Source organism: Mytilus trossulus, chromosome 14 (genome assembly GCF_036588685.1).
Source record: "Mytilus trossulus isolate FHL-02 chromosome 14, PNRI_Mtr1.1.1.hap1, whole genome shotgun sequence".
NCBI lineage: Eukaryota > Metazoa > Mollusca > Bivalvia > Mytilida > Mytilidae > Mytilus > Mytilus trossulus.
Genome location: NC_086386.1, coordinates 24,477,339 through 24,503,259, shown reverse-complemented (window position 1 = coordinate 24,503,259; position 25,921 = coordinate 24,477,339). Strand labels below are relative to the sequence as shown.

Here is a 25,921-nt window from a genome sequence, read left to right as displayed (position 1 = left end):
TGCAATCAATATATTCAAACCAATCAATATCTTCAAAGATCATAGTCAGACTTCCAGTAAAAATATGAATGGTCATTTGGTATTGCCATGGTACTTTGGTTTCATAGATTTAATGATAATGGGTGAACCACAATTACAGTAATACCAGTATGTTCCTATTACAATGAACCATTTAAATGTTAATTGTAAAAGTGAATTTTGATGGCATCACTTTTACCATTCTACATCTAGAGTTATGCGCCCTTACAAATGGAAAATTGCTGAATTTTGTGTATCATACCTTAGTTTGCCTTAACCTTACATTATCAATCTTAAACAAAGTGTTTATGACAACAATACACAGATCAAGTTTGAATTTTGGTAGCCTCACTTTTACCATTCTTGAGTTATGTCCCTTTTCAAAGTTGTATGCAAGCAGGGGCATCATATGTGTCCCAAGAACACATTCCCCATTTATGAAGTCCTCTATTTTTTAACTGCATTTTTTATAGATTATTCAAAATGGAAATGATTTTGAAAGACTTAAAAAATAACAGATATATGAGACAATTTAACATGTTAAATAAAATTCATGCAAAAATTAATCAGTTTAGAAGTTTTGACATGAAGTTATAAATCGGAGACATCACCTATGCTGGATACATGATGTTTTTGATGGATTTATTATGTAGGTTAGTGACCGTCTGCAAAGATGTCTTTGAAGTATAATGATAACAAGTTAACTTTATGCATTTTAATAGGTCGCGTCACTGGGACAGTTTAGTACATATGAATTTTCAGTTTCAAAACATATTGTAATAGAAAGAAAAATTATTCCTTTGTAACCCTGAAAACGTACTAAGATCTACAGAGTTCAAGGAAATTTAAACTTCCTCTTTAGAGTTAGAGGGAAATGTCTAAAAGAAACTGAGAAAATATTAAATACTTTATTCCTGAAAGTTTTCCTGTTGGTGAAAGCCAGCAAGGAGATTGACTTTTTCCTTCAAGTGTAATATGTTTAAAGACTTTGAGGAATTTTGTATATTTGAAGAGTTGGGAAAATGAATTGTTTATTGGTCAACAAAAATGTCTATGTATTGTAGTTCATTGTAGTTCATTGTAGTTAATTCACAATTGATATAAGGACTGTCAATGCCTTAAGTTTAAGATAGAAAACTTATATTTAAATCTTTTTTACATTATTAAGACATACACAGCTATGAAATGTACATGTATTGTGTAATATCAATGTTATTGATTTCATTGCTAGAGGCAGGCCTGACACATTCCTTTCTTTTTTTTTCCCTAATTCCTATTTTTGATTTTTATCAATTTTGATTTTTTTTCAGAAATGGAAAAGACGATTTTTTATCTTATTCAAACCACAAGGAAGCTTACCTCACCAGTATGTTTTAAACTACTACAACAATGAAGAAGGAAAAAAGCTGAAAGGTTACATTGACCTTGAACATTGTGAACAGATTATTGAATCCTTGGATTTGGATTTGTTTCCTTTTCTTTTGGCCATTAAAACTTATCATAAGAACCGTGAAAGGACATATTTCCTGGCTGCCGACACTGAGGAACAAATGACCTCGTGGGTACGAAACCTCTGTAGTGTTTGTGGTCTTAAGCCAGAGGACAACTGTAAGTATAGATTAGAATACTGAAAGTCAGAGGCAGATTTAGGTTGAGGAGGGCTTTGTTCTCTTAAAAAACTATAGATTACCGTATGGTTTATACATATAAAAAAGAAGATGTAGTATTATTGCCAATGAGACAACTCTCCACGAGACCAAAATGGCACAGAAACTAACAACTAAAGGTCACCGTACGGCCTTCAACAATGAGCAAACCCCATAGTCAGCTAAGGCCCTGAAATGACAATGTAAAACAAATCAAACAAGAAAACTAACAGCCTTATTTATGTCCAAAAAATAGGCTTTTGACATGTCCCACTTCTAGTTGGGGCCCAAATTTCTCTTAGATCTGAAGCTGTTTAGTTTAGGTTTAAACAAGTAAAGAAAAGAAATGTCTTTTTTCTTCAATATAAATGCACTAACATACATGTACATCTGAATGCACATTTATTCAGAAACATTTTCTGTTTGACAGCAGAATCAGCAAAGTTTGGTATTGCTCATATTTAAAGCAATTAAAAATAAAAATAGACTTAAAACAGTGTATAATTAACTGCTTTTAAAATTATGAAAGAATAATTTCACAGGTATGAAAAGTTAAAACTTTCCAGGAATTATATAATTCATTATAAATTAAGAAATGTGATAGACTGACTGAAGGAGAGAATTTGTCATTTTATGAATGCATTTACATAGCTTATTGCTGAATTATCCAGCAAAAATATGTTTTTAAGGAAATATGAAAAAAAGAAAAAAACACATAAAACATCTGCGGTTCTTAACGTGTTGATTAACAGAGATTTGTCTGCAACAGAAAGTGTTGATTTATAGGTTTTCTATACAGTTTTAGTTAGGGTTGCATAAAGCATATACATAGAAATTGTTTGAGTGGGTCTGGCAATTGATAAGGCGTTTAATGTAATCCAATGTGAAGTCATGAACTAAGTGCAAAAAAACAATATTCATTTTAACGTTCTGCGTGTTTCAATTTAAAAATTAAATTTGAATAAAGTTTAAAGTAACCACATTATTCACTGTTGTAAATCATTGTAACATGCAAAGATGGTTAGGTCATGTTTGTAGACTTGTGATTGGTTGTGGTATTGTCTTAGTTTGATACTAATGAGGTGTAATGGAATTGGTTGTGGTATTGTCTTAGTTTGATACTAACGAGGTGTAATGGAATTGGTTGTGGTATTGTCTTAGTTTGATACTAACGAGGTGTAATGGAATTGGTTGTGGTATTGTCTTAGTTTGATACTAATGCAGTGTAATGGAAGTCAAATTATTATAAACATCGTGGATACAATAACTGAATCCTTATATGAAAATGATTGAAAGAGTTTCTATATTAGTGGTATACATTTTGACCCTTATTTTGATTGATTGATTTTTAAGTTAGCAAAACTTCCAGTGACAAATATTTCATGCATGTTCAGCCTGAAACCCCCATCGTGAGAGTTGTTGATTTTTTATGTATCGCCGTGGCTGATGGGGGGATTAAATGTTACCCTTGTTCCTCTGTTGTCCTAAAATTAAATAAATTTCCCTTCTTTTACTTTAGTTTGCCTAATAAAACTTTAACACAATGCTTATTACCATAAAACACAGATAAAGTAGGAAATTGGGTGGGGTAACTTTCACCTTTCTAGAGTTATGCCCCATACAAATTAAAAAGTCACTGATTTTTTGTTTCTGTTCTATAACTTGAGTTTGCCTCAACCAATGAAACTTATACATATAAATGGCTATCACCACAAAACTCAGACCAAGTACAAATTTAGGTAGCATCACTTGTACTGTTCTTGTCTACAGGTATGTCCCTATATTATGTTATATGCCAGCTACTTATACTTATGTACCTGTAATAATTATTTTTTTTTATTTTAGCTTCTGATTTACCACCCCAGAGAGAAGAGGATAATGATACATTCACCACAATTCAAAATGTGCCATCGTCTATTACTAAACAACCAATTACACAACCAACTCAAGGAATCATGCATGTTCCGCAGAGTCGCGATCGGAAAAATTCTGACAGGGATTATGTTCCCTTGACAAATTGTAGAACTGGAACCGTATCAAGAAAACCACCTTTATTAAGGCCAGATAGTGTTGATAGTGTACCAGATGAAATAGCCCCTCCACCACCTGTTAAAAGGGGCCAAGTGATTGAGGACGATGTGTTTCATACACAAGTGTATGATATGCCACCAAAGGCTCATGATATGAATGTGACTATGCCAGCTCCTAAAATATGTACATCTTCAGAGTCATCATCCAAAGATGATTCTACGTTAGATGTGTATGATGTCCCACCCCCAGGGCACCCCCCTCGTCACAGTCCGAGTACCCCTCGTTCATCAAGTAGTGAAAGCCATAAGGCAGACTCAGCTTATTCTTCACAGTCGGTCCTTACATATGATCATCCTCCAAGTTCAGAAAAGAATGTTGTGAGTGACGAAACTTATGACTATCCTCCCACAAATCCTCATAACTTGCCAAAAATGGACGATGTACCTCCGGTAAGACCACCTCCGCCAAAGTCGTATCTGCAACAACAAGAACCATACCAAAATATTCCTCCAAATAGTAAAATGTTGAATGAAGGAATTGATAGTTTAGACATAAACAAAGTTGTTCCTATGTCAACAAACCTTAGTGCAAATGTTCCGTTATCTTACGATTTTCCGTCAAACAATGCTTCTACACAAAGTGCATATGATTTTCCAACATCAGGACAGAGTGGTTCTAGTTTATTAGTGATTCCTCCACCTGGATGTGGTATTGATTCCCATAGTTACATAAACGCTGCCACACGACCTGTGTCACATGCACATGAGGATATGTATTTAGCAATGGACGGTCTTGTGCCGCCTGCTGTGGTAGATAGGACATCTTCTATATCAGATAGTGGCAAGTCACATGACAGTTACACTCTAATGTCTGAGTTGAATGTATACGATCATCCTCCTCCTCAGAGGCCACCTAGGATTAGTAAAGTTATCCCTAAACCTTGCAGTAAGTCAAATTTATTCTATTACATTTGAAAAATGGTGACATGGCTTAAACAATATTTGTTTTGCGCAAATGATTATTCGTACATCTTATGTAGAATATAATGTGCTTATAAATAGTGGCAAATTTGTTTAACTGTTATCTTTCCTTATAAGTATACGTCAAGAAGATACGAAAATTGCAAAAAGAAATTGTTCAAGGTCAGACACGGAACTTTTATTGCTTAAATTCACATCATTTCTAAATTGGCAGTTAGTTGTCTCAATTCGCTTCATATGAGGGTTGTATTGATTTCTAGGTCATTGAAAAAACAAGCAAACTAAACTTATCTGCACTTTTTACACTCAAATATATACCTTAAGCTGTTACATCATTGATTGATGTAATGATAAAGAAGGGACTACAGAATATTTAATACATCATAAACACATGATAAATGTAATATTAAAAAGAAAATGACACATAAGGAAGGAATTAAAAAGATGATTGACACTTATTACAGTGAAACTAGACTAAACGGAATCCTGCATAAACCAAAAATCTGTCTTAACCAAACATGTTCGTAAGCACCGTCATATCAAATTATGTGAGTTATGAACCTGATAAAACCGAACATCAGCCAAAACAGAACAAAATCTTAAGTTTGGAAGAGGTATAAACAGGTTTCTTTCACTGTAATCTGGTACCTATATAATTATCTTGTTACAAAATGTATTACAATTAGTACATGCTAAGTATATCTTTTATCACTGTTTATAGTTTCATATTTGGTTGTCAAATAGTTCATTGGGTCAATCAAACTTAAACTTGACATGAACGGTCCAAGAAAAATGTACAAGAAACATCAGTCTTATTTACATGATGTAATACCAGAGAAAAGTATCATTTTTATTGCTGACTTTTATTCAGATATTTACTTTGAGGTCTAAAGAGTGATTCAGATATCTCAAGTTTGGTGTACAAATTTAAAATTTTAAGCCTGCCACAGTATCTGTAATGAATTTACTTATTCACACTTACTAGCAAAAGCAAGATATATATAATTTGTGTTTATTATTCTAAAGTGTCTGAGTTACTACATGTACTACAAGGACAATGAAGAAACAGTCTTTCTAAATTTGGTGTATGGGATAATTTTAAAGTGTCAATGCAACCTATTTTGTATTTACTTCTGCTTCAAAAAGATTTTGAAACCCTAATGACAGAAATGAGAATTATATGAAGCTTTTTCAGAATCTTCACCGTATAACTACTGTAAATTCATAAATTTTTGCGTGCATTTATAATTGCGATTTTGTCATTTTACACTTGAATGCGATTTTAATTTTAAAGATTTTGAGAAAAGTCATGCTTAATTCAGATAAAATATTACAAAATGCGAGTTTTTATTATTGCATTTACAACTCAGTCGCATTATTCGCAATAATAAAAACCGCGCAATAATTTCTGAATTTACAGTATTTTGCACCTGACATGTATGTTTTTGACATACTGTAAATTTAGAAATTATTGCGATGTTTTTATTATTGCGAAAACTGCGACAGGATTATAATCACAATAATTTAAACTTGCATGTTGAAATTTTTTATAAAAATTAAACAGGATTTTTCTCAATATCGCAAAAAATTTAAATCGCATTTTAGTCAAAAATTACAAAATCATAATAATAAATTGCAAGCAATAATTGCTGAATTTACAGTAGTTACGCTGTTATTCAATAGTAATACATCATGTACTCTTTTCAAAACATTTGCCTGAATGCTTAAGATTTTCTTATGATGAATTGACAACTCTGTTTATTTTACTTTTCAGATGGCGATGCCTACACAAACATCTACAAAAATGAGAGAACACGAAGCTTTAAAAAAAATAACACCATTAATAATCCACCATTTGATTTTCCAAGGTTTGTATTTCACTCACATTTTGTGTGCTCTTTATTTTAAAGTATAAATTTGTATTGACAAAAATTGTATTTATTATGTTTATATGAGCTCGCCAGTCCTTTTCAACTTTTTTATTATTTGTAAACCATTTTTTTACACCTCACGTGCACGCTACAAATATTAACATGAAATTTCAGATTTGCTATAAAAGATATTTCTACGATGCATTCTAACAGTCATATGTATTTATAATGAAAGCATGTGCAAAACACCAAACAAGATATACATGTAGATATAAGATGTGGTATGAGTGCCAATGAGACAACTTTCCATCCAAGTCACAATTTATAAAAGTAAACTATTAAAGGTCAAATTACTGTCTTCAACACAGAGCCTTGGCTCACACAGCACAGCAAGCTATATAGGGCCCCAATAATAACTAGTGTAAAATATATCCCTAATAGTGTTTTCAACTGGGATTGTAACCCTTGGATAGGGAAGATGACATTGTTGTCTCTAGAGATGAGAAATATTTTAACTCACAACAATCTACAATATAAAAAAAGCTTTAGAAATTAGAGAAAAATGTATTCATAAATCTTGAATTTGGCAATTTTTTTATATTCACAGTGGCCGAGATCCATATGCTGGTAAAATGTCTCGATCACTCCAACATAGCATACCTTTACCAAAAAATAATAATCCACATCCAGATTTAACTACAAGTTCAGAAGATGAAGAGGATGATCGCATAGCTGACATCGACCAGGTAATGGTGCCATATCCATATGAAGAACATCAAAAGGTACGCATCATTCTGATCATTTCTATCCAAGGGACTTAACTCTGATATAGATCCAAATCTCTACTGTTGATTCCTTTTTCATAACTAAATGGTCAAAAATATTAATTGAAAATCATTTTTTTGAAATTTGCCGATTCTTCAAAATCAGTCAAGTATATAAAAAATGTGCTGAGATTCAACTTGTGCATATATTTTTGTTCCATATTTAGCTTATGGTAAAATGTGAACATGGAAAAAAGTTTTGTTTTGTTGTCTAAAAAGAGATCATTAACTTATAGCTATATAACTTTATAAAAATATAACGGTACCAATATAACTATGAAACAAATAAGATCTGCTAACAGTTGTTACAAGCAGAGCAAAATTTTTTGAAATTAAAAGATATAAGCAGTCATAGCTAATTTTTGGCTTAATAACAATATTGATAATATATAAGAATTGAGACAATGATAGGCAAATATATATATTTTTGAAAAAGGAATATCAGCAGAGTTAATTCCCTTTATGAGTTATCCTCCCCTTTTTCTTCCATATATTGATGTTGTAATTTCTTTCCTCACATTTACCTTCCTAAAATAGTTTTCTTCATTATCTGTCTGCATGATGATATTATTTACAACCAGAATAACTACATATACAATTAGAAATCTTTAAACCTAGTACAGTTCTAGCATAGATAGAAATCTTTAAACCTAGTACAGTTCTAGCATAGATAGAAATCTTTAAACCTAGTACAGTTCTAGCATAGATAGAAATCTTTAAACCTAGTACAGTTCTAGCATAGATAGAAATCTTTAAACCTAGTACAGTTCTAGCATAGATATATAGAGGTATCCCTGTGGAATTGATCTACAAATAATTTTGAACTCTGTCAACGAAAGATTGTGATTCTCCACTGACCGTGCGAGGGCTGAAAAGCCAGTCAAGGTCGTTAAACATTTCCATATATATGTGATTCTCCAGCTGAAGATGTGGTATGATTGCCAATGAGACAACTGTCCACAAGAGACTGAAATGACATAGAAATTAACAACTATAGGTCACTTTACAGCCTTCAACAATGAGCAAAGCCCATACCACATAGTCAGCATGACTGTTTCCTGGAGCTAGCTTGCACAGTGAAAATATACATGATAATCCAACTCTTATGCCAGTTTATTTGCAAATGCTTATATTCAAGAAGGAAGTGTTGTAATGGGCCCATTTGGCTGAAAAATTGAAACTAAACAAATTGAGATGGCCTTTGTCTAAAGATAATTGATTGTGCAAATTTCAACTTGTGATGAACTTTTAATAAATAAATGAAAATTCACAAAGATTTTGCGAAAGTTAAAAGCAGAAATTTGATTTTTCCTTTTATATAAAAAAAGAAATAAGATGTGGTATGATTGCCAATGAGACAACTCTTCACAAGGGACCGATTGACAATATTTTGACATATATGAAGCTGTGAGTTAGAAGTTGAATGCATATCCATAATCAAACAAATGTATTAAAAACATTTCGGGAGATGATTGTTTAGACAAAATGGTAGTAAATTATTAAGTTGATATTTTGTAGTTTTGAGATAAATCTCAGTGGTGGATCCAGGGGGAGGGTTCCAGAGGTAGGATCCCCTCTATTTTGTTTGCCGATCAATGCATTTGAATGAAGACATGTAGTTGGAAGCCCCCCTTTGTCCAAGGTTGGGAACCCTCCCATTTTAAAATGGCTAGATCCACCCTTGAATCTGCATTAATTCCTTGTATTATCTTGGTACTTTTTAATGACTAGATCATCAAAACTCATATACTGATGCATTGTGGGAGGAAATAAACATCTGATGAAAAATAGGCCGCTGTGACTTACAATTCATGCTATAAGGCGTTAGATTTACTTTGTAATTTTTATTTATCTCTATTTGTTTAAGGAGATTTAACAGCAACTAAAAACTAGGAGACAAAAAATATAAACAACTTTGTATTGTATGTAATTCCTGGTTGTAGATAGAAAATTCTTGCATGTCAGAATGATGTACACACCCTATCTCCTATAACCTATTCAGAATGATGCTTAATATCTTTTTTTCTTTGCTATAGTCTTTATATTGTCATTTTATTTAAGTTTATATTTATAGTTATTTTATGCATTTTATTTGACTATCTTTATTATTTTTTAGGAGAAATGGTGCACTTTACTATGTGAAGATGTACTTACACTTTACTACATGTATAAACAAAGACATTGCCATCATAAATTACAGTATTTATGATCTTACAATATTATGATGGCTTTTATGTAACATAAATTTGTGAACATATAAAGTTAAAACAATTTGATTCAGTGTTTTTCTTATAAAATGTGGAAAAAAATATATGAAAACAAAACAGAAATAGAAATCCTTTACTTAATCTGAGAAATATAATACAAGATTATAATAGGGATTAAAATTTAGAATATTACAAGATCCTGGAATAATCTTCATCTGAAATGAATCTATACTTGAATGCTTCAACAAAATTTAATAAGAGTGTATGTTACAGAAAAGAATACATTATGTATGATTTACACAAGTTCAACCATATGAACTAAACACATGTGACACACTTATTCATTTTATTGATGCTCTATGTTAAAAGAATGTTTCATTTTCTCATTTCAGAGTCAAAAATACTTAAATGCTTCAAAGTAATTTAATAAGTGTGTGTGTTACAGAACAAAATACATTATGTATGATTTACACAAGTTTCACCATATGAACTAAACACATGTGACACACTTACATTAATTTTATTGATGTTTGAGTGAGGCTAAAAGAAGGTTTCATTTTCACATTTCAGAATCAAAAATGGAATAAAGTGCCCACATGTGACACACTTACATAAAATTGATTTTATTGATGCCCTTTGTTAAAAGAATGTTTCATTTTCACATTTCAGAGTCAAAATTGGAATAAAGTGCCCACATGTGACACACTTACATAAAATTGATTTTATTGATGCCCTATGTTAAAAGAATGTTTCATTTTCACATTTCAGAGTCAAAATTGGAATAAAGTGCCCCCTCCTATGAAAAGTGATAAAGATGAGCTGAAATATTTAGAACTGGACCTAGTAGACCAACCTACAAGTCAACCGATACATCTTACTCATGCTGAGACCGGGAATAATACACCCACTGAATACAGAGAGATAGACTTCGTAAAGACGACAGCTCTCAGGGAAGTGAAAAAGACTGTCGAGGGACAAAGAAAACAGGATGAAAATTGATGATTGGCTGAAGATTATCCAATCAAATTGTTTGTGTTATATTCAAATTGTATAAGATCAGATGTAATGAGTTTTATGAATGGATAGTATTAACTGTATATAGTTCATAACATATTGTATTGTAATGTATAGCAAAAACATCATAGTTTGGTCTTTGAATGTGAGTTTTTAATACATTTTTTGAAAATAATAAAATCATGATTATGTCAAATCAAAATGTCCAAAACTATTTAGATTACTTAAATGGAATTTCAGATTTAGATGCAAGAAAAATTTATAAAAATATTTAGCCACTATCTAAATTTATATTTCTAACAATATTTTTAAAGTTGAAGGACAAAACAGTAATATGAAAAAACATTTTTTCAAACTTTTCGATATGGAATTGCAATTGCTGAGAGTACTTCATTACTCTATGGTATGTTTTGAATATGTTCTGAATTATCCAATCAAAAATCTTGTTATATCTGATTTTTAAATGTTAAGTTTTGTTATAAATCTGTCTATTAGCTTCTGATAATTTCAATGTTGTATTGTAAATCAACTATCCTTAGTATTCATTCCATCGCATTAACTTTTAATTGACAATGAAACTTGTTTAATATGAAATATATTGTCATGCATCAATTAAGTTTTGTCGCACATTTAGTTAGGACATTACTAACATTTCATAACGAAATTGACTTTTAGATTATTATAATTTTTGTTTACTACTGCAAAATTTCCAGATACGTCAATTGCAATTTTGAATTACATTTAAAAACTGTTGGCAGTGTCATATTAAAAAAATTGCAGCGACATAAATAAAAAGTTCTTCAAACAAAAATACCCTATCTTTTCTGATACAGGTTATGACTTGATATCAAGGTCGTAGAACCAAATTGTAAGAAATTTAGTTTAACAATGGAATAACATACAATGTTTTACATTGTACATTGTTGTATTTACAAATATTTCTTGTTTTGTCTCGGAATTTTATTTGAAGCAAGTTCCATTGGCGACACATTAATTTGTTCTTTAACACCTATTTTTCCATTTTACGCCACTTTGTGATTAAATGATTTTATTGTACATAGTATTCCTAGTGTTGTGACTCCTGTCACTGCCAACATCAGTAACACACAGTAAAAACTTATGTTAAGGTTCTCTTTATAAATTAGAAAATAATAAATTCAAGATATTTGGTTATTGTAAAGGTCTTCAGTTTTGGTAAGTCCGATCGGATTTTTATTTAATATCTTGTATTTGAAATTTTTCATTTGAGCAAGTTGAGAAATGGTACTTGATAGTAATAGTAAACATACACACTTTTTGGTTTTAAACCAGATCTGAATCATTTATTGTGTTATTTTGGACAATCAGACATCATTATATTTTGCATTGACATAGATACATCTGCTAAGAATGGGTGTCCGTGAAATTTAAAGCATTTAATGCACAATTTATGTTCACAAATCAAGATTTACTGAGTTTCATGAAGTTTTGGGTATTTTACATTTTTGAAACAAGAAATGACGAATAAATTCATTGTTTACAAACTTCAAGGATGAATGTGTGTCTTCACAATCATGCTCCAGATTTATTTAACAATCCTTTTGGAAAGAATATAAAACCAAAGCAAACAAATTTGTAAAAGAAAATTACAATAAAAATTATGTAAATTATTTATTATCAATAATAATATATCATAAGAGGTCATAAAAACAACTGAAACAGTGTCTTTTTTTTTCTAGTCATTAATTTTTTCAAAATTTTATTTCTGTATTATTTTAATATATATTTAGGAAATGGCAGTTATTTTTGTATCATTATATATATATATATATATTTTATTTTATTTTCTCCATTGTCATTTTTTCGCATTCAATATTTTTGTATTTGCTTTTAGTATTGATTATCCTTGCACATGTTTTATGTAATGCTAGGCTACAAAAAAATAAAACTACAGTAATTCAGTAATTTTCATAATCACCATTTCAAAACCTAATGAATAATAAGTAATTTTGTGCAATGATAGACCAAAATATGTAAACATGCATTAAGGGTTTGCTTTAGTTCGATCTTAAGGTGGTACCCAACACCTTGACTAAAATTAATTTGGCTCGTTTGATTTTCATAAAATTTGGAAAAAGTCTTTGAAAAAAATATGAAAATTTCAAAAATTAAATGCTTAGTGCTTGATTTTACAGAGTTATCTCCCTGCAGTATTCCTTTCTTCATACAAAAACAATCGAAAGTCATAGAAGTTCTGTGATATACAGATTTTAGTATACCTTTTTTAATTGTCAATAAAAGTTTAAATGTCCTGATTTTGCATTAAATATTAACCACTGGAAAGTAGCAACCAAAAATCACTCAAACAATTCCTTAGATTTTGAGATGGAGAATCGAAGATTTATTTTGTAGAACAAATAACAACTCTTGCTGTGTATTTTATCAGTAACCTATACATGTACATAACCTACACCAGATAAACCACTCCTGTGTTAACCTCTGTATTGTAGATGTAATTTTATTATGTTTTTGCTAACCTTTTTATGATAGTTTTACTAAATGCATGTTCCAAGATTTCCATTTGCCAAAATTTTTGTATTATCCACAAAACTTGATAGATAGTTAGTTACTAAGAAACATATTTTAATACAGCTATTTATTTTTATGAAATATATTCAATGAATTTTGTAAATAAACCTTTACTAGTGTGCTTTATCAATTCGTTGTTTCAGAATCTAATGCATCCTGGGTAATATTTTCAAAAATGTACATCAAATGTCCTGATTGGTTAAAAATGTCATGAACAATGGACATTTAACCAATGACGTGACATTATTTTCATTTTGGGGTACGAACGATGAAATTAACCATGATGTTTTAGATTCTGAAACGGCCAATTCAGTGATGTGAATATTTTTTGTTTCTCCATGTAAAGTTTGTCACAAATTTACTGACATGTATATGTAACTTGCCAAAGAAATGAAAGGTCTTTCCTGCTGTCAATATTGTACACACACAAAATAGCTATTTTTTATGCTCCTACAAGTCCTAATAAGAAACAATTACAAAACATTAAAATAACTGTATTTTAACCACAAAGCACCCTTGTATGATGAGGAGGGAGGGATGTAAGTCAGAAGTGGTTTTGATTAGTGTCCCGAAGTTCATAAAGAAAAGGAAAAAAATATCTATAACAAAAGTTATAGTTATGACAGATTTGATGTCAAATGGAGGACTACAATTTAATTTTACAAGTGAAGTTGACATTAAATTGGATGGCATACTAAACAAACAAAAATTGAAATCATGAAATCAGAAAACAGAAAAGTTTGAATGATTTGTAAATACAACTAATTTTGACATTTATGTTAATGTTGATGAAATTAGATTGATGATTTCCTAGAAAAAACATGTCAATTTATTTAAACTTCTATTTAGCTGTAAACATGTACAGATAAATTCTTGCTTAGTGAAAAAAATGCCAAAATATTTTTATATTGATTTGTATATAGACCAATGAAAATGTTTTAAATTAACTGTTTAGTGATTGTTGCTGGACTACATTTATCTTACAGGGTTCTTCTTTAAAAAAAAAAAAAAAAGGTGAAAATAATAATATATTAAAACACAATATATAGTCTGAAACAGATTTTTATTTTCAAGATGTCAATATTACATTCATGACAGCAACAAAAAAAATTGTTACTCCTATGAATTATGGGAATCAAAAATATCAGATTTTTGACAAGGTTAAGGCATAGTACAAGTTTATTTGGAAATAATCTGAACCTAAGTCAAACGTTTTTCTTTGTAGTCTATGTTACAAGCAAAAACCTTAATTGTAAAATTTACTTAAAAAATGAGATGAAAGCTTTAAATGCTTGAAATTTATTTTAAGAATGTCTATTTGTATATTTTGTATGTAAATTTCTTGACAACGGTAACCATGGTGATAAAATTTTAGACAATATGTATGAGCAGTTGTATTTTAAAGACATTAATCGTTGAAGTTTTATCTGATTGATGAAGTTATTTTTGTTAATTTCCAGTGCTATTTGTTGATTTTTATACCATACATTGTTAGTGATATTTGCTTACTATTATGAAACCTTTTGCTGTGGTTATAGAATATGATTTATATATGTATATGATAATTCTTTAACGCCCAATCTTTATATCTATATTCTTGCTGGGATATAGCTTTTTTGTGCTAATGCGGTGTAAAGCACCCAACAATCAATCAATTATATCTATATTAGATTCTGATCTAATGATTTAGGTTATAAATGGTGACAAGTGTAGACAAGTGTAAAAAATGGAAAAGTTGAAACCACTTTGAACTTTTACTCTAGTCACATTGGAAATTTAACCATATATTGACATAAGCCATAGATTAAAGTCTGATTCAATTAATTTAACCGATTCAATAAACCAAATTAAATTAGTCCATTTTTGTTATTAAAATGTTCATAACCCTTTCGTAAGTACTGGATATTTGGCAGATCTTTTGTATTCATAGTTCATGATGGAAATAAAGGAACAGAGAAACAAACCTTCTGTTAATCATTTGAAAAGTAAACCTGACAATATATCTTACTGCAAATAGTACAAGATCTGATGTAATGCATATCCCTTTGTACATTTACATTGCATTAGTTAAAATGGCTATTTTACATTTTACATATTTTGTAGTGTTTACAGATATAGTCCACATTTCATTTATTACTGAATGTCTTCAAAGCAATATATTTCCTCAAATCCATTCAAAAAAATATCTAGAAAATTACTTCATATTATTTACTTTTTTTATATAATTTTGTTTTTTTCCAATAGTTAAGCATTTATTTTTTAAACTAAAATAACTAACACCTTTCATCTTTCTTATGTAGATTTATAGATGAATGATTCAACAATGCCCATTTTCACACAAAAAAATAATCGTCTGATTCGCCATTGCATATTTAGTAAGTAGGAATTCATATGTCTTTTTGTTACACCGATATCTAACAAGTTAAGGCAAAAAGAATTGTCTTTGAATTGATATTTTGAATATCACTATTCTGTTGCACAAATTTTCAGTTGTCATTAAAAAAAAACTTAATGTACTCCATCATAGATCACAACCTTGTAAAAAATACCCCCACATTATATATTAAATGACTCCATTTTATATGGGTATACATCTATGTAATTTTTGACAGGGACAAATGAAGTGTATTTTTGTCCTGCTTCAAAACATATGAATAATATAATACCATTTAATCAGAACTTACATGTATATTTATGGACTACATTTATATTATTCTTTCTTCCATCACTCATTAAGTATTTACACTGTAAATCTATCTATACATTAATATACTGTTTTATTGTTGAAATAAATATATTAATTGTATACTTGTTTGAGTTTATATACAAAAAAGAAGATTTGGTATGATTGACACTGAGACAACTCTTCAAAAGACCAAATTACACAGTAATTTTAAAACAACTATATGTCACTACCCAGCTTCTACAAAGAGCAAATAAAATTGAGAATGGAAAAGGTGAATATGTCAAAGAGACAACAACCCTACTAAAGAGCAGACAACAGGTCACCAATGGGTCTTCAATGCAGCGAGAAAATCCTGCACCAGAAGGAGGTCCTCAGCTGGCCCCTTAATAAAATTGTGTACTAGTGAAAATAGACGTCACACTTAACTCCAAAATATAGAAATGTAATAAAAATGCCCATTCCACATAGTCAGCTATTAAAGGCAACAAAATGACAAATGGAAAATAATTCAAACGAGAAACTTGCCGCCTAATAAAAATGACAAAAATATGAAGGAAAACAAATATGTAACACAGCAACAAATGACAACCACTAAATTACAGGCTCCTGACTTGTCTCCAAATTTGGTAAAAAGATATCAGGGGGCTAAAGGTAGCAATACACAGTTAGAAGTTTAGTTTCGCATTATGGCCCCTGTGAATATTTTAAATATGAAAGTTTTTGTACAATAAGATTGATTTTTAGATAATTGAAGAATAATATAGCCTTCTTAGTGGGTATAAATGAACATTTAGATTGATTTTAACATGTTTTATAGGCCATTTCTATGATTGACAGTCCGTATTTTCCTATCCGTACCGTTCATAGGTCCATAAATTATTGTAATGTTTATCAACAAAGATTTTGCGCTCGATCTTTTCAATTCAATTTTATGGAAAAAGGAGCAGGAAAGCATATGATTTTTTTTGGACCACTTGATAGATATAAACCTATGGATTCAGGAAAGGTATCACTGTAATTCATTGAAATTTTCCTTTAGACCAAATTTTGGGGACTTTTGTGACATGTTCACCCCCCTTTTTTGCTATATTTTGTATCTAAGAAATGCAGATTGTTGCCATGGTTACACCCAAAAGGGATTATATTTCACCCTTATGACCATTAAAAATCAAATCTATGGAAGATTTTCTTTCTACAAGTATATACATGCATAACACACATATAAAGCCTTCTTTGTTAGACAGGAGGGGAAAGAGGGTGTTTAAAAATTATGAGTGTCAATTTTAAGTTTTTTTCCTAACTGTGTATTGCTACCTTATGGCATTTGACAAAGCAAATAATTGCTTTATTTTTAGACAAACATACCACAAAACTATTGATATTTAGGTTATAGATACAATTGAATTCTAAGGGAGAAACAACCTTTAGTATGACAATATATGTTAGTTTTGTTGTTTATTATCCTTAGCAACCAATATAGACATTTTGACACAAAGACTTGGTTCCGTTATAAATTGATACTTTATCGGCTACCCCTTGGAAAAGAAGATTGCGCGTTATGTAGAAACCTTAGAAGGGAACGCTTTATATTTTTTCATGCGACTAAATTAAATTTATTATTTTAGCAAGTATAAAGTCACAATTTAGCATGAATTAAGCCTAAATTTTTTCCCGCTGTTATAAATAAATTCAGTATTAACTAAATTTTAACCAAGGCTTTGGTATGGTAATACACAACAAAATTGACATTCTAAAGCTTTAAAATAGCTTTAACTTGTAAAAGTTCTCTACTGTTAAGGTAAATTTAAGTTTTTAAACAAGAAAAGACAGGGTTAGAAGGTATAGTTTTAGAAAATTGACCAAAAAAGGAGAAAATGCACTTTGACATGGCATGTTTCATAAAATCAATTTTTTGTTGCATTTCAGTGTCAACTGCTAACCTTCATAAAATATTTATTTCTGAACCGATTTACAAAACTAGCAGGCGAAAATGCTCGTTTTAACTAGTAGAAAACAGAAATCCATTTAAAGTGGAATTGGGAAAAAAAATGTTAATCCTTAAGGTAGCAATACACAGTTAGAAGTTTAGTTTCGCATTATGGCCCCTGTGAATATTTTAAATATGAAAGTTTTTGTACAATAAAATTGATTTTTAGATAATTGAAGAATAATATAGCCTTCTTAGTGGGTTTATATGAACATTTAGATTGATTTTAACATGTTTTATAGGCCATTTCTATGATTGACAGTCCGTATTTTCCTATCCGTACCGTTCATAGGTCCATAAATTATTGTAATGTTTATCAACAAAGATTTTGCGCTCGATCTTTTCAATTCAATTTTATGGAAAAAGGAGCAGGAAAGCATATGATTTTTTTTGGACCACTTGATAGATATAAACCTATGGATTCAGGAAAGGTATCACTGTAATTCATTGAAATTTTCCTTTAGACCAAATTTTGGGGACTTTTGTGACATGTTCACCCCCCTTTTTTGCTATATTTTGTATCTAAGAAATGCAGATTGTTGCCATGGTTACACCCAAAAGGGATTATATTTCATCCTTATGACCATTAAAAATCAAATCTATGGAAGATTTTCTTTCTACAAGTATATACATGCATAACACACATATAAAGCCTTCTTTTTTAGACAGGAGGGGAAAGAGGGTGTTTAAAAATTATGAGTGTCAATTTTAAGTTTTTTTCCTAACTGTGTATTGCTACCAAAAGACAGGAGAATTATCTGATGAAATAGTAGCCAGGAGAGGACCAGCACAGCTTGTGTAGCATTTCACTAAACACTTTAGATTGAGCAATTTGTACATCTTTGACAGTCTGTGAAAAAACATGTACACTAAAAGAGTAAGAATACAAGTTGCTTCAATTGTGACATATATGTTGTTGCTCATGAAAAGTTTTGAGTAGATGATAAGATAATTATCCTTGTGGACTTGTCTTATAACAGTATCTTGACCTGTCATAGAGGCGAGGTTTTTATTAATATGTGACTTGGTGGGAATCACAAAAATAAAAATTTGCATTCTGATATCTGTATGAGGCTGATTCTGAAATGTAAATAATCTTGCATTTTTGACCATTTTCAAATTTTGGTATTCATTACTCTGTACTGCTGATCTATACTTGAGTACTCATTGACATCACTGATTAAAACAGGTGTGATCAGAGTCTTCTATTGGTTATTGTCTTCTATTTGTTGTTTGTTGATGGATTATGCAATGGGTTTCGATCATTCTGTTTACAACGCTTCAACACTCAGAGGACAAAATTTTTCATTATGATAACAATGACACCTTGTGAACATATCTCCTCCGACTGTTTTATCACCATTTTCATTCTACGATATTCACAGAACTATGAACATTTGTTTTCCAATTATGACAATAACACCAATAACTCATCTAAGAGCATTTTACATAAAACACTGAGTTCTATTGTTTGGCATTATGTGTAGTTGACCATATTGTACCACGAATTGCAATTTTGATTATTTTATTGGAGTTGTTGAACTTTTTATTATATTTGGAGTATTTTGACAATAAGATCTTGTGAAGGCGCTTCCTCTGAGACCTTTTGACAGAAACCTTATTAGCCATCCATGATCCTGTTAAGTTGACCATTTTATACCATCAATGAATCAAACTATTTGTACAAGTTAAAAGACTTTGTTTTTCGTTCATTTTTTTTACATAAATAAGGCTGTTAGTTTTCTTGTTTGAATTGTTTTACATTGTCTTATCAGGGCCTATAGCTGACTATGCGGTATTGGCTCTGCTCATTGTTGAAGGTCGTACGCTGACCTATAGTTGCGAATGTCTGTGTCATTTTGGTCTTTTGTGGATAGTTGTCTCATTGGCAATCATACCACATCTTCTTTTTTGTATTTGGTCTATGTTTAAGACCATTGTAATAATGCCAGCATGTGAATGCTTCTTCTCTAAGACCATTTGGCAGAAAGCTTTCCTTCTTGGTAGGATTGTTGGCCACCATTTTATACGGTCACTTTGATTTGACTTTAACCATATTTTGACTAATGTACCACAATGACATATTGTAGGTGCTGTGTATGAGATCTGAATACATGTTATCGCTTTTTGTCCGCCATTACTGAATATCACACAGGTTCCCGTAATATTTTAACATCATGAAACAAAATGTCTGACGCCACAATGGAAAAGTGATTGTTGTAAAAGTCAAAAGTTCAAGCGGCCCGGTAAGCCGGGTTTAGAGATAAGGTGTATTGGGTTGTTAAACCTTTATAAAAGTTAGTGAACGACCTACTCTTCTTTTGTAAGAGGTAAATGGTTGCTTTTCTGTCATTGATAAAATTGCTCAGTTACGATATCATGTTAGGTCACTAAGTATGATTTATTTGGGAAGTAAAACTTATTATAATTCAGTTTAGTGTACTGACGAATTGTAGTGATTTTCATATAATCTTGAGATGAACTCACAATGCACACGATACCATATTTGGATGGAAATCCATGGTACGTTTCCTCTCAACCATTAATCAAATTATATCTAAATTGGCAACTATCATCAAGGTATCAATAAAAGGAGATATGGTTTAAATACAAACCAGACAGCAACCAAACAACAAAAATAACCAAAAGATACCAAGTGGGTGTAATAAATAAAATTTAATTTGGATAAAAGAGATCTCCAACAAACAATAGATTTGCTACTATAAAGAGAATCTCACAGATGATTATTTCATGAAGAATTTCCTGATGAGAAGACAAGAAGCTGTACTTTTCATGATGACTGAGGGGGGATAGGAGGGTCCTGATCCTGAAATCCCAGACTTAAAAAAACGAAATCCCGAGGTCCCAAATTTAAATAAAGTAAATCCAGACGTCCCGAAATCTGTAAAGAAGAATTCCCGGATCCCGAAAGGGTCAATCCCGGAATCCCGAGCTTAAAAAAACCCATCCCAGAGTCCTGATAAAGGTCCTATCCCCCCTCATGACATGATCTGGTAAGCCATGACTTTAAACAAGAATATTGTGTAAGAGCATTGGTACTGACATGATTCAACTTTTCTTAAATTTTAAAGTGTATTGCCTGTTGAAGTGAGACAGACAGTACTTTCTCTTTTGGTGATTTCTAATGTCAAAAGCAATTTATCCCTTCATTCTTTATTTATGTTTTACCCTTGTTACTTGGCCTTTTAATTTTACCAATTATGTTTGGTTTGTGTTCACTGTTTGTTATATTGTCTTCTATGGGTTGCTATTTCATTTGTATTTTATGTAAGTATATTTCAGCTTGTATGATGCAGGCCTCGAGCTTTTTCCTCATTCAAAAAATATAAGACTGTATGATAATCTTGAAATATTTCAGCTAGTTTGGTTTCGGCTCCAATGAAGTATCCAATCTTCATCTTCATCATACAAAGCATTGCAAAAATTAACAACTAGAGATACTGATGTATGGAAATTTATTTGGGGTTTCATTTTGTTATAAACATTCAAAGCAAACTACTGTGTTATAGCTAGCTTTGAGCTGGTATACAATAATTTGCATATAAAAACTAAGTATCTATGCAACACAATCTTACAATGACATTCTGTATAAAGCACCTTTAACCAAATGGAACAAAAATATGATCCTTACTTAACATTAGCATAAAACTAGGGACTATAATAGATGTCACATTTACATCAGTCAACTATAAGATGGCAAGTATATAAGAATTGTCATTTTGAAACAAACTTTTTATTAAAATGAACAGTTTTTAATCTTTATTTGACCTTGTAGTCAGACCTAAATGTGGCAAAATATAATAAGTTTGCATCCGCATGTGTAGAAACTTGTAAAACTTTCATCATTTTTTTCAAACATCTCTTATACAATTCTATGATCTATTTTATTACTGACTTATGATCAATGTTAAACTTGTCTTGCTTATGGCAAAAATTTCTAAAAGCAAAGTTTGAATCTAAAAAAAAATTCCTGGTTTTATAATATTCATTTTTTCAAATAGCTCAAACTATAGTCATTACCTTGTTGATGAGGAGTTATTATTTGAATTGATAATATTTGTATTATTTAGTATTACATTTTGGATGGAGCTTTAGCTAAATATGGGATTTACAAAACTTCCGAATGTTGCATAAAAAAAATGGTTTCACAGGAAATGTGATGACTTCATCCGATTCTGTCATAATATTTCCAAACAAAAAACATTAATTATAAAATGGTTGAACTGATTACATCTGACCCGTAATGTACAGACTCATCAACCAGAAAAAAAACATACTGTACAGGAATACATTCGAAAAAATTAATGTAAAATACTGACGATGAGACAACTAGCCGTTTTAGAAACTAGAGGACTATGGGTAATCTCATTGTTTGTACACCAAAAAAGAAATAACGTTACATCATTGGGTGAATTTCCATTGTTTAGAAAGTTTTAAACCAATCACAGGGTTTTGATGTACGCTTTTGAAAATATTACCCTGAATGCATTTGATTCTGAAACAGCAAATTGTTACTGGTTGAGTGATTTTTTTCTAGACAGAACAAAGCTTCAATGAAATGTATTCCACTAACAAAAATGTGGTTATGACAAATATAGTTATTCAAAAACAATAACAACATTGCATGTTTTTAGTGTTTACTGTCTTTATTTTCATGAAGTTTATATTTCAAAGTTCTTCAACTATCTGACCCATCTTTCAAACATGGTTGCAAAAAATCTATAGGTCTATCTATTATATAACTCAATTAAAAAGTGAAGAAATTGTTTTATCAAATAAAACCATATTAACAAATACAATAATATATATGTATATGTGTGTGTGGAATGTTTTATGTATATGCTACAAAATGTGCATGTTATCCTTTTATTGCTAAGTACACAAATAGAAATAATGAAATTTCCATTTTGATTCAAGCTCTAAAATTGTGTATGAAAAAGTTTATGTGGTGCTAAGATTATCAATGATGTGGTATTTTTCCGATGACCCTTAAATGATAAAATCTTCAAATAAATTAATGCAAAATCAGATTTTGAAGTCAATACTGTCAATGTTTTTTAATTCGTAATACTGGAACTACAAACAAAAACTTTTGTAAGTTGTGTATCAATTTTAAATTAGATATACTTGATCAAAATACAATGTTGCAGAATTTTTGCATATGCCAGTAATCATTTCTTTATATGTATAATTTTTCATCTGAAATCAATACATCAAATTCACCAATCAACAATTATAACCAATTTTGAAAAAAAGAAAAAAACTCTTGAATCTACACACTATCTTGTTGAATTCCCAGTACCTTTTTTGCTAGCTGCGGTGGTCCACAAATAGTCATAAAATAACACAAGGACCTATGAGCTACGGTTCTGCAGCTATTTTTTTGCAAAAAGGGTCAAAGCATGTTATGCTGTTCCTTTATCTCATTGATAAAAGCATAAGACACAAACAATTTGTATGTGCTCTCTTATTTTATTAACATGCCTTTACACACACAAAAAAGCAAAACTTTCTTCTTTAATTTTATCGATTTCACAATGACCCCAGCTTGGCTAATCATTGAAATGGCATACATTTTTTATCAGATAAACTCTCATATCAAAACTATTTCAAGAAGGAGGTGAAATATTGAAAGGTGCATTTCTAAATCTGTGCTCTAAGATACTCTGGAGTTTTTTGCCAAAAAGATTAAATAAATAAATTGATCAAATTAAATTACATTGCACTAACCCTTCATTATATAAACAAAATATATAGAAAACTAAAGTATAAGATTTATATGTAACAAAATATACTAAATCAAAAATATATATTTCACAGACTCTTTTCACAAAAAATCTTGCATTACAAATTAATTGTAATTTATACGGAAAAGTTCACGACTAACAGAAGATTTTTTGTGAAGAGAGTTGCAGGAGAGTTAAATTAAAATATATATACATCAAGGCAGGTTAAAGATATTACCAGTGAGAGAGTGTTTTACAAAATTTACAAACATTTTCTGATAAACAATAAAATGTATAAATAATATCAATACACCCAAATTAATACCCAACTTTAACATGTCCACCATATCATGAAATACAATACAAATCATTTCATTGAATTTAAATTACCTTAACATGAAATACAGTAGAAATGTTTTCATTAAATTTTAATTACCTTTACATGAAATACAGTAGAAATGTTTTCATTAAATTTTAATTACCTTTACATAAAATACAGTAGAAATATTTTCATTAAATTTTAATTACCTTTACATGAAATACAGTAGAAATGTTTTCATTGAAATTTTAATTACCTTTACATGAAATACAGTAGAAATGTTTTCATTAAGTTTTAATTAACTTTACATGAAATACAGTAGAAATGCTTTCATTGAATTTTATTTTGACACAATAGGAAATTTGTTACCTCGTGCAAGTGATTTATACTGAACTTTATCGTAAAAATGGAAGGACAAGCTTCCCTTCAATCAGTGAAAGATTTACATGTGCAATTGATGCAAAACATATATAAGTATGTGACTATATATGTTCATTCATCTTCCCTAGCCTGGCAAGGGTTACGATCCACTCTCGCCCTCTTCACCCTTGGCGGATTGAGATAAAATTTTGGAGACACAAGGTAAGGATTTTTATTGGTTGCAGTCAAAACTCACTGCATCCAATCAAAATGCGCCTATAACATGATCACGTGTAAATGTAGAAAGTGTTTGTAAACAATTGCCACATGTTTTTTGTGCAACAAGCCTTTACATCCTTGAACATACGACTATATTAAGTGAAAACTTGAATGTTTTTAATCAACAAATAGAAGTTCCTGTGTATGTTTCATGCACAAATGCATGAATGTTGACGTATGCTTTCATTTCCGGCTTTACCATGTTTTTACCTCCAAATTGAAGAGTTCAAGTGCTACCATTGGTCAAGACTAATGTATTCGGTATTGGCATGATTTTTATCTTCCGATAGATGGCGCATCATTGTTATCACAAGTGTTGGCTCAATCCACCAAGGGTGAAGAGAGCGGGAGTGGATCGTAACCCTTGGCTAGCGAAGATGATGTTTATTTGGCATAGGAACTATAGCCTTATTCTTAAGTTTTATCATCTCATTATGGGACTTTGCTATACCTTGTATAATTCTAAATTCAAATCCTAAAGGCAGAAGATAGTCTTGAATTCAACATGACACCAAATTTAGAATAAGACAACTGTATTTATTAAAGGGTTTAGAAAAATAAGAAGATGTGGTATAATTGCCAATGAGTCAACTTTATGTATCATGTACTTCTTTTACTGATAAAAATTTCAACTCCAGTTTAGACCTTGTTTTAAAATTCCTAAGGAGACGTAAACTGAAAACTTATTCTGAAAACATGTGCTTGCATAATATGACAATAAAAATATTGGTTTTGACATCCTCATGAAAAAAAAAAAGAATTCCATGTACCCGAGGCAAGTTTTTGTTCTTAATAGGTCACACTAAACCATGCTGTAGACAAGAAAAGTGTAGATTCAAAGAATAAATAACCCTTTGAAAAGTCTTTATCTATAATATAGGAGCAAACTTGTCTTGGTCATTAAACAAAACCTTAATAATATCATAACAAAACGTAAACAAAGGGAGATAATTCAACACCTTTAATAAAATTCATTTGAACCAAATAATTTATAAATTATGATTATAAATATGGAATGACTGATTCTTCAAAAGCTTGTTTCTACTTCATAGACTATATTATATACATCATATTTTTTTGTATGTTAAGACTAGTTACTAAAAATATCACAAAAGACAGTGGTTAGCTTGTGTTGTTGATTGGTGGAGAAAATTCCATGGAAGGCGAGTGTCGAATGTCCTTATAACATGGTCGACAAACTGGTACCGGTCGTTTGGTATAATGTCCAGGTAATGGTATGTTCTTGGCAATACATCGTGTGCAGAACACGTCACCGCATTTCCAACAATGGAACTGTAATAAAGATATAAATAGTCAGTTATGATTTTGTCAGATGGTTTTACTTTTTTTTAATTCTGTGTTGAGGACAAATACCCTAGGCTAA

The 25,921-nt window shown here is 30.5% G+C and overlaps 2 protein-coding genes across 13 annotated transcripts in view; one reads left to right on the top strand and one right to left on the bottom strand.

Moving 5' to 3' along the window:
- LOC134697376 (GRB2-associated-binding protein 1-like) overlaps window positions 1–13,868 on the top strand; it is a 43,341-nt gene extending 29,473 nt beyond the window's left edge. For 4 of the 5 annotated variants that reach the window (XM_063559628.1, XM_063559627.1, XM_063559632.1 and 1 more), the window contains 5 exons: window positions 1,329–1,626; window positions 3,510–4,640; window positions 6,450–6,543; window positions 7,154–7,328; window positions 10,346–13,868. In XM_063559628.1, the coding sequence (XP_063415698.1) occupies window positions 1,329–1,626; window positions 3,510–4,640; window positions 6,450–6,543; window positions 7,154–7,328; window positions 10,346–10,576 (1,929 nt within the window). In that variant the 3' untranslated portion in view covers window positions 10,577–13,868. The remainder of the gene's footprint in view (window positions 1–1,328; window positions 1,627–3,509; window positions 4,641–6,449; window positions 6,544–7,153; window positions 7,329–10,345) is intronic. The other variant, XM_063559630.1, reaches the window with a different exon arrangement.
- Window positions 13,869–24,738: 10,870 nt separating this feature from the next.
- The window catches only part of LOC134697375 (myotubularin-related protein 6-like), a 53,739-nt gene continuing 52,556 nt past the window's right edge, over window positions 24,739–25,921 (bottom strand). For 7 of the 8 annotated variants that reach the window (XM_063559619.1, XM_063559620.1, XM_063559621.1 and 4 more), the window contains one exon: window positions 24,739–25,830. In XM_063559619.1, the coding sequence (XP_063415689.1) occupies window positions 25,660–25,830 (171 nt within the window). In that variant the 3' untranslated portion in view covers window positions 24,739–25,659. The remainder of the gene's footprint in view (window positions 25,831–25,921) is intronic. The other variant, XM_063559622.1, reaches the window with a different exon arrangement.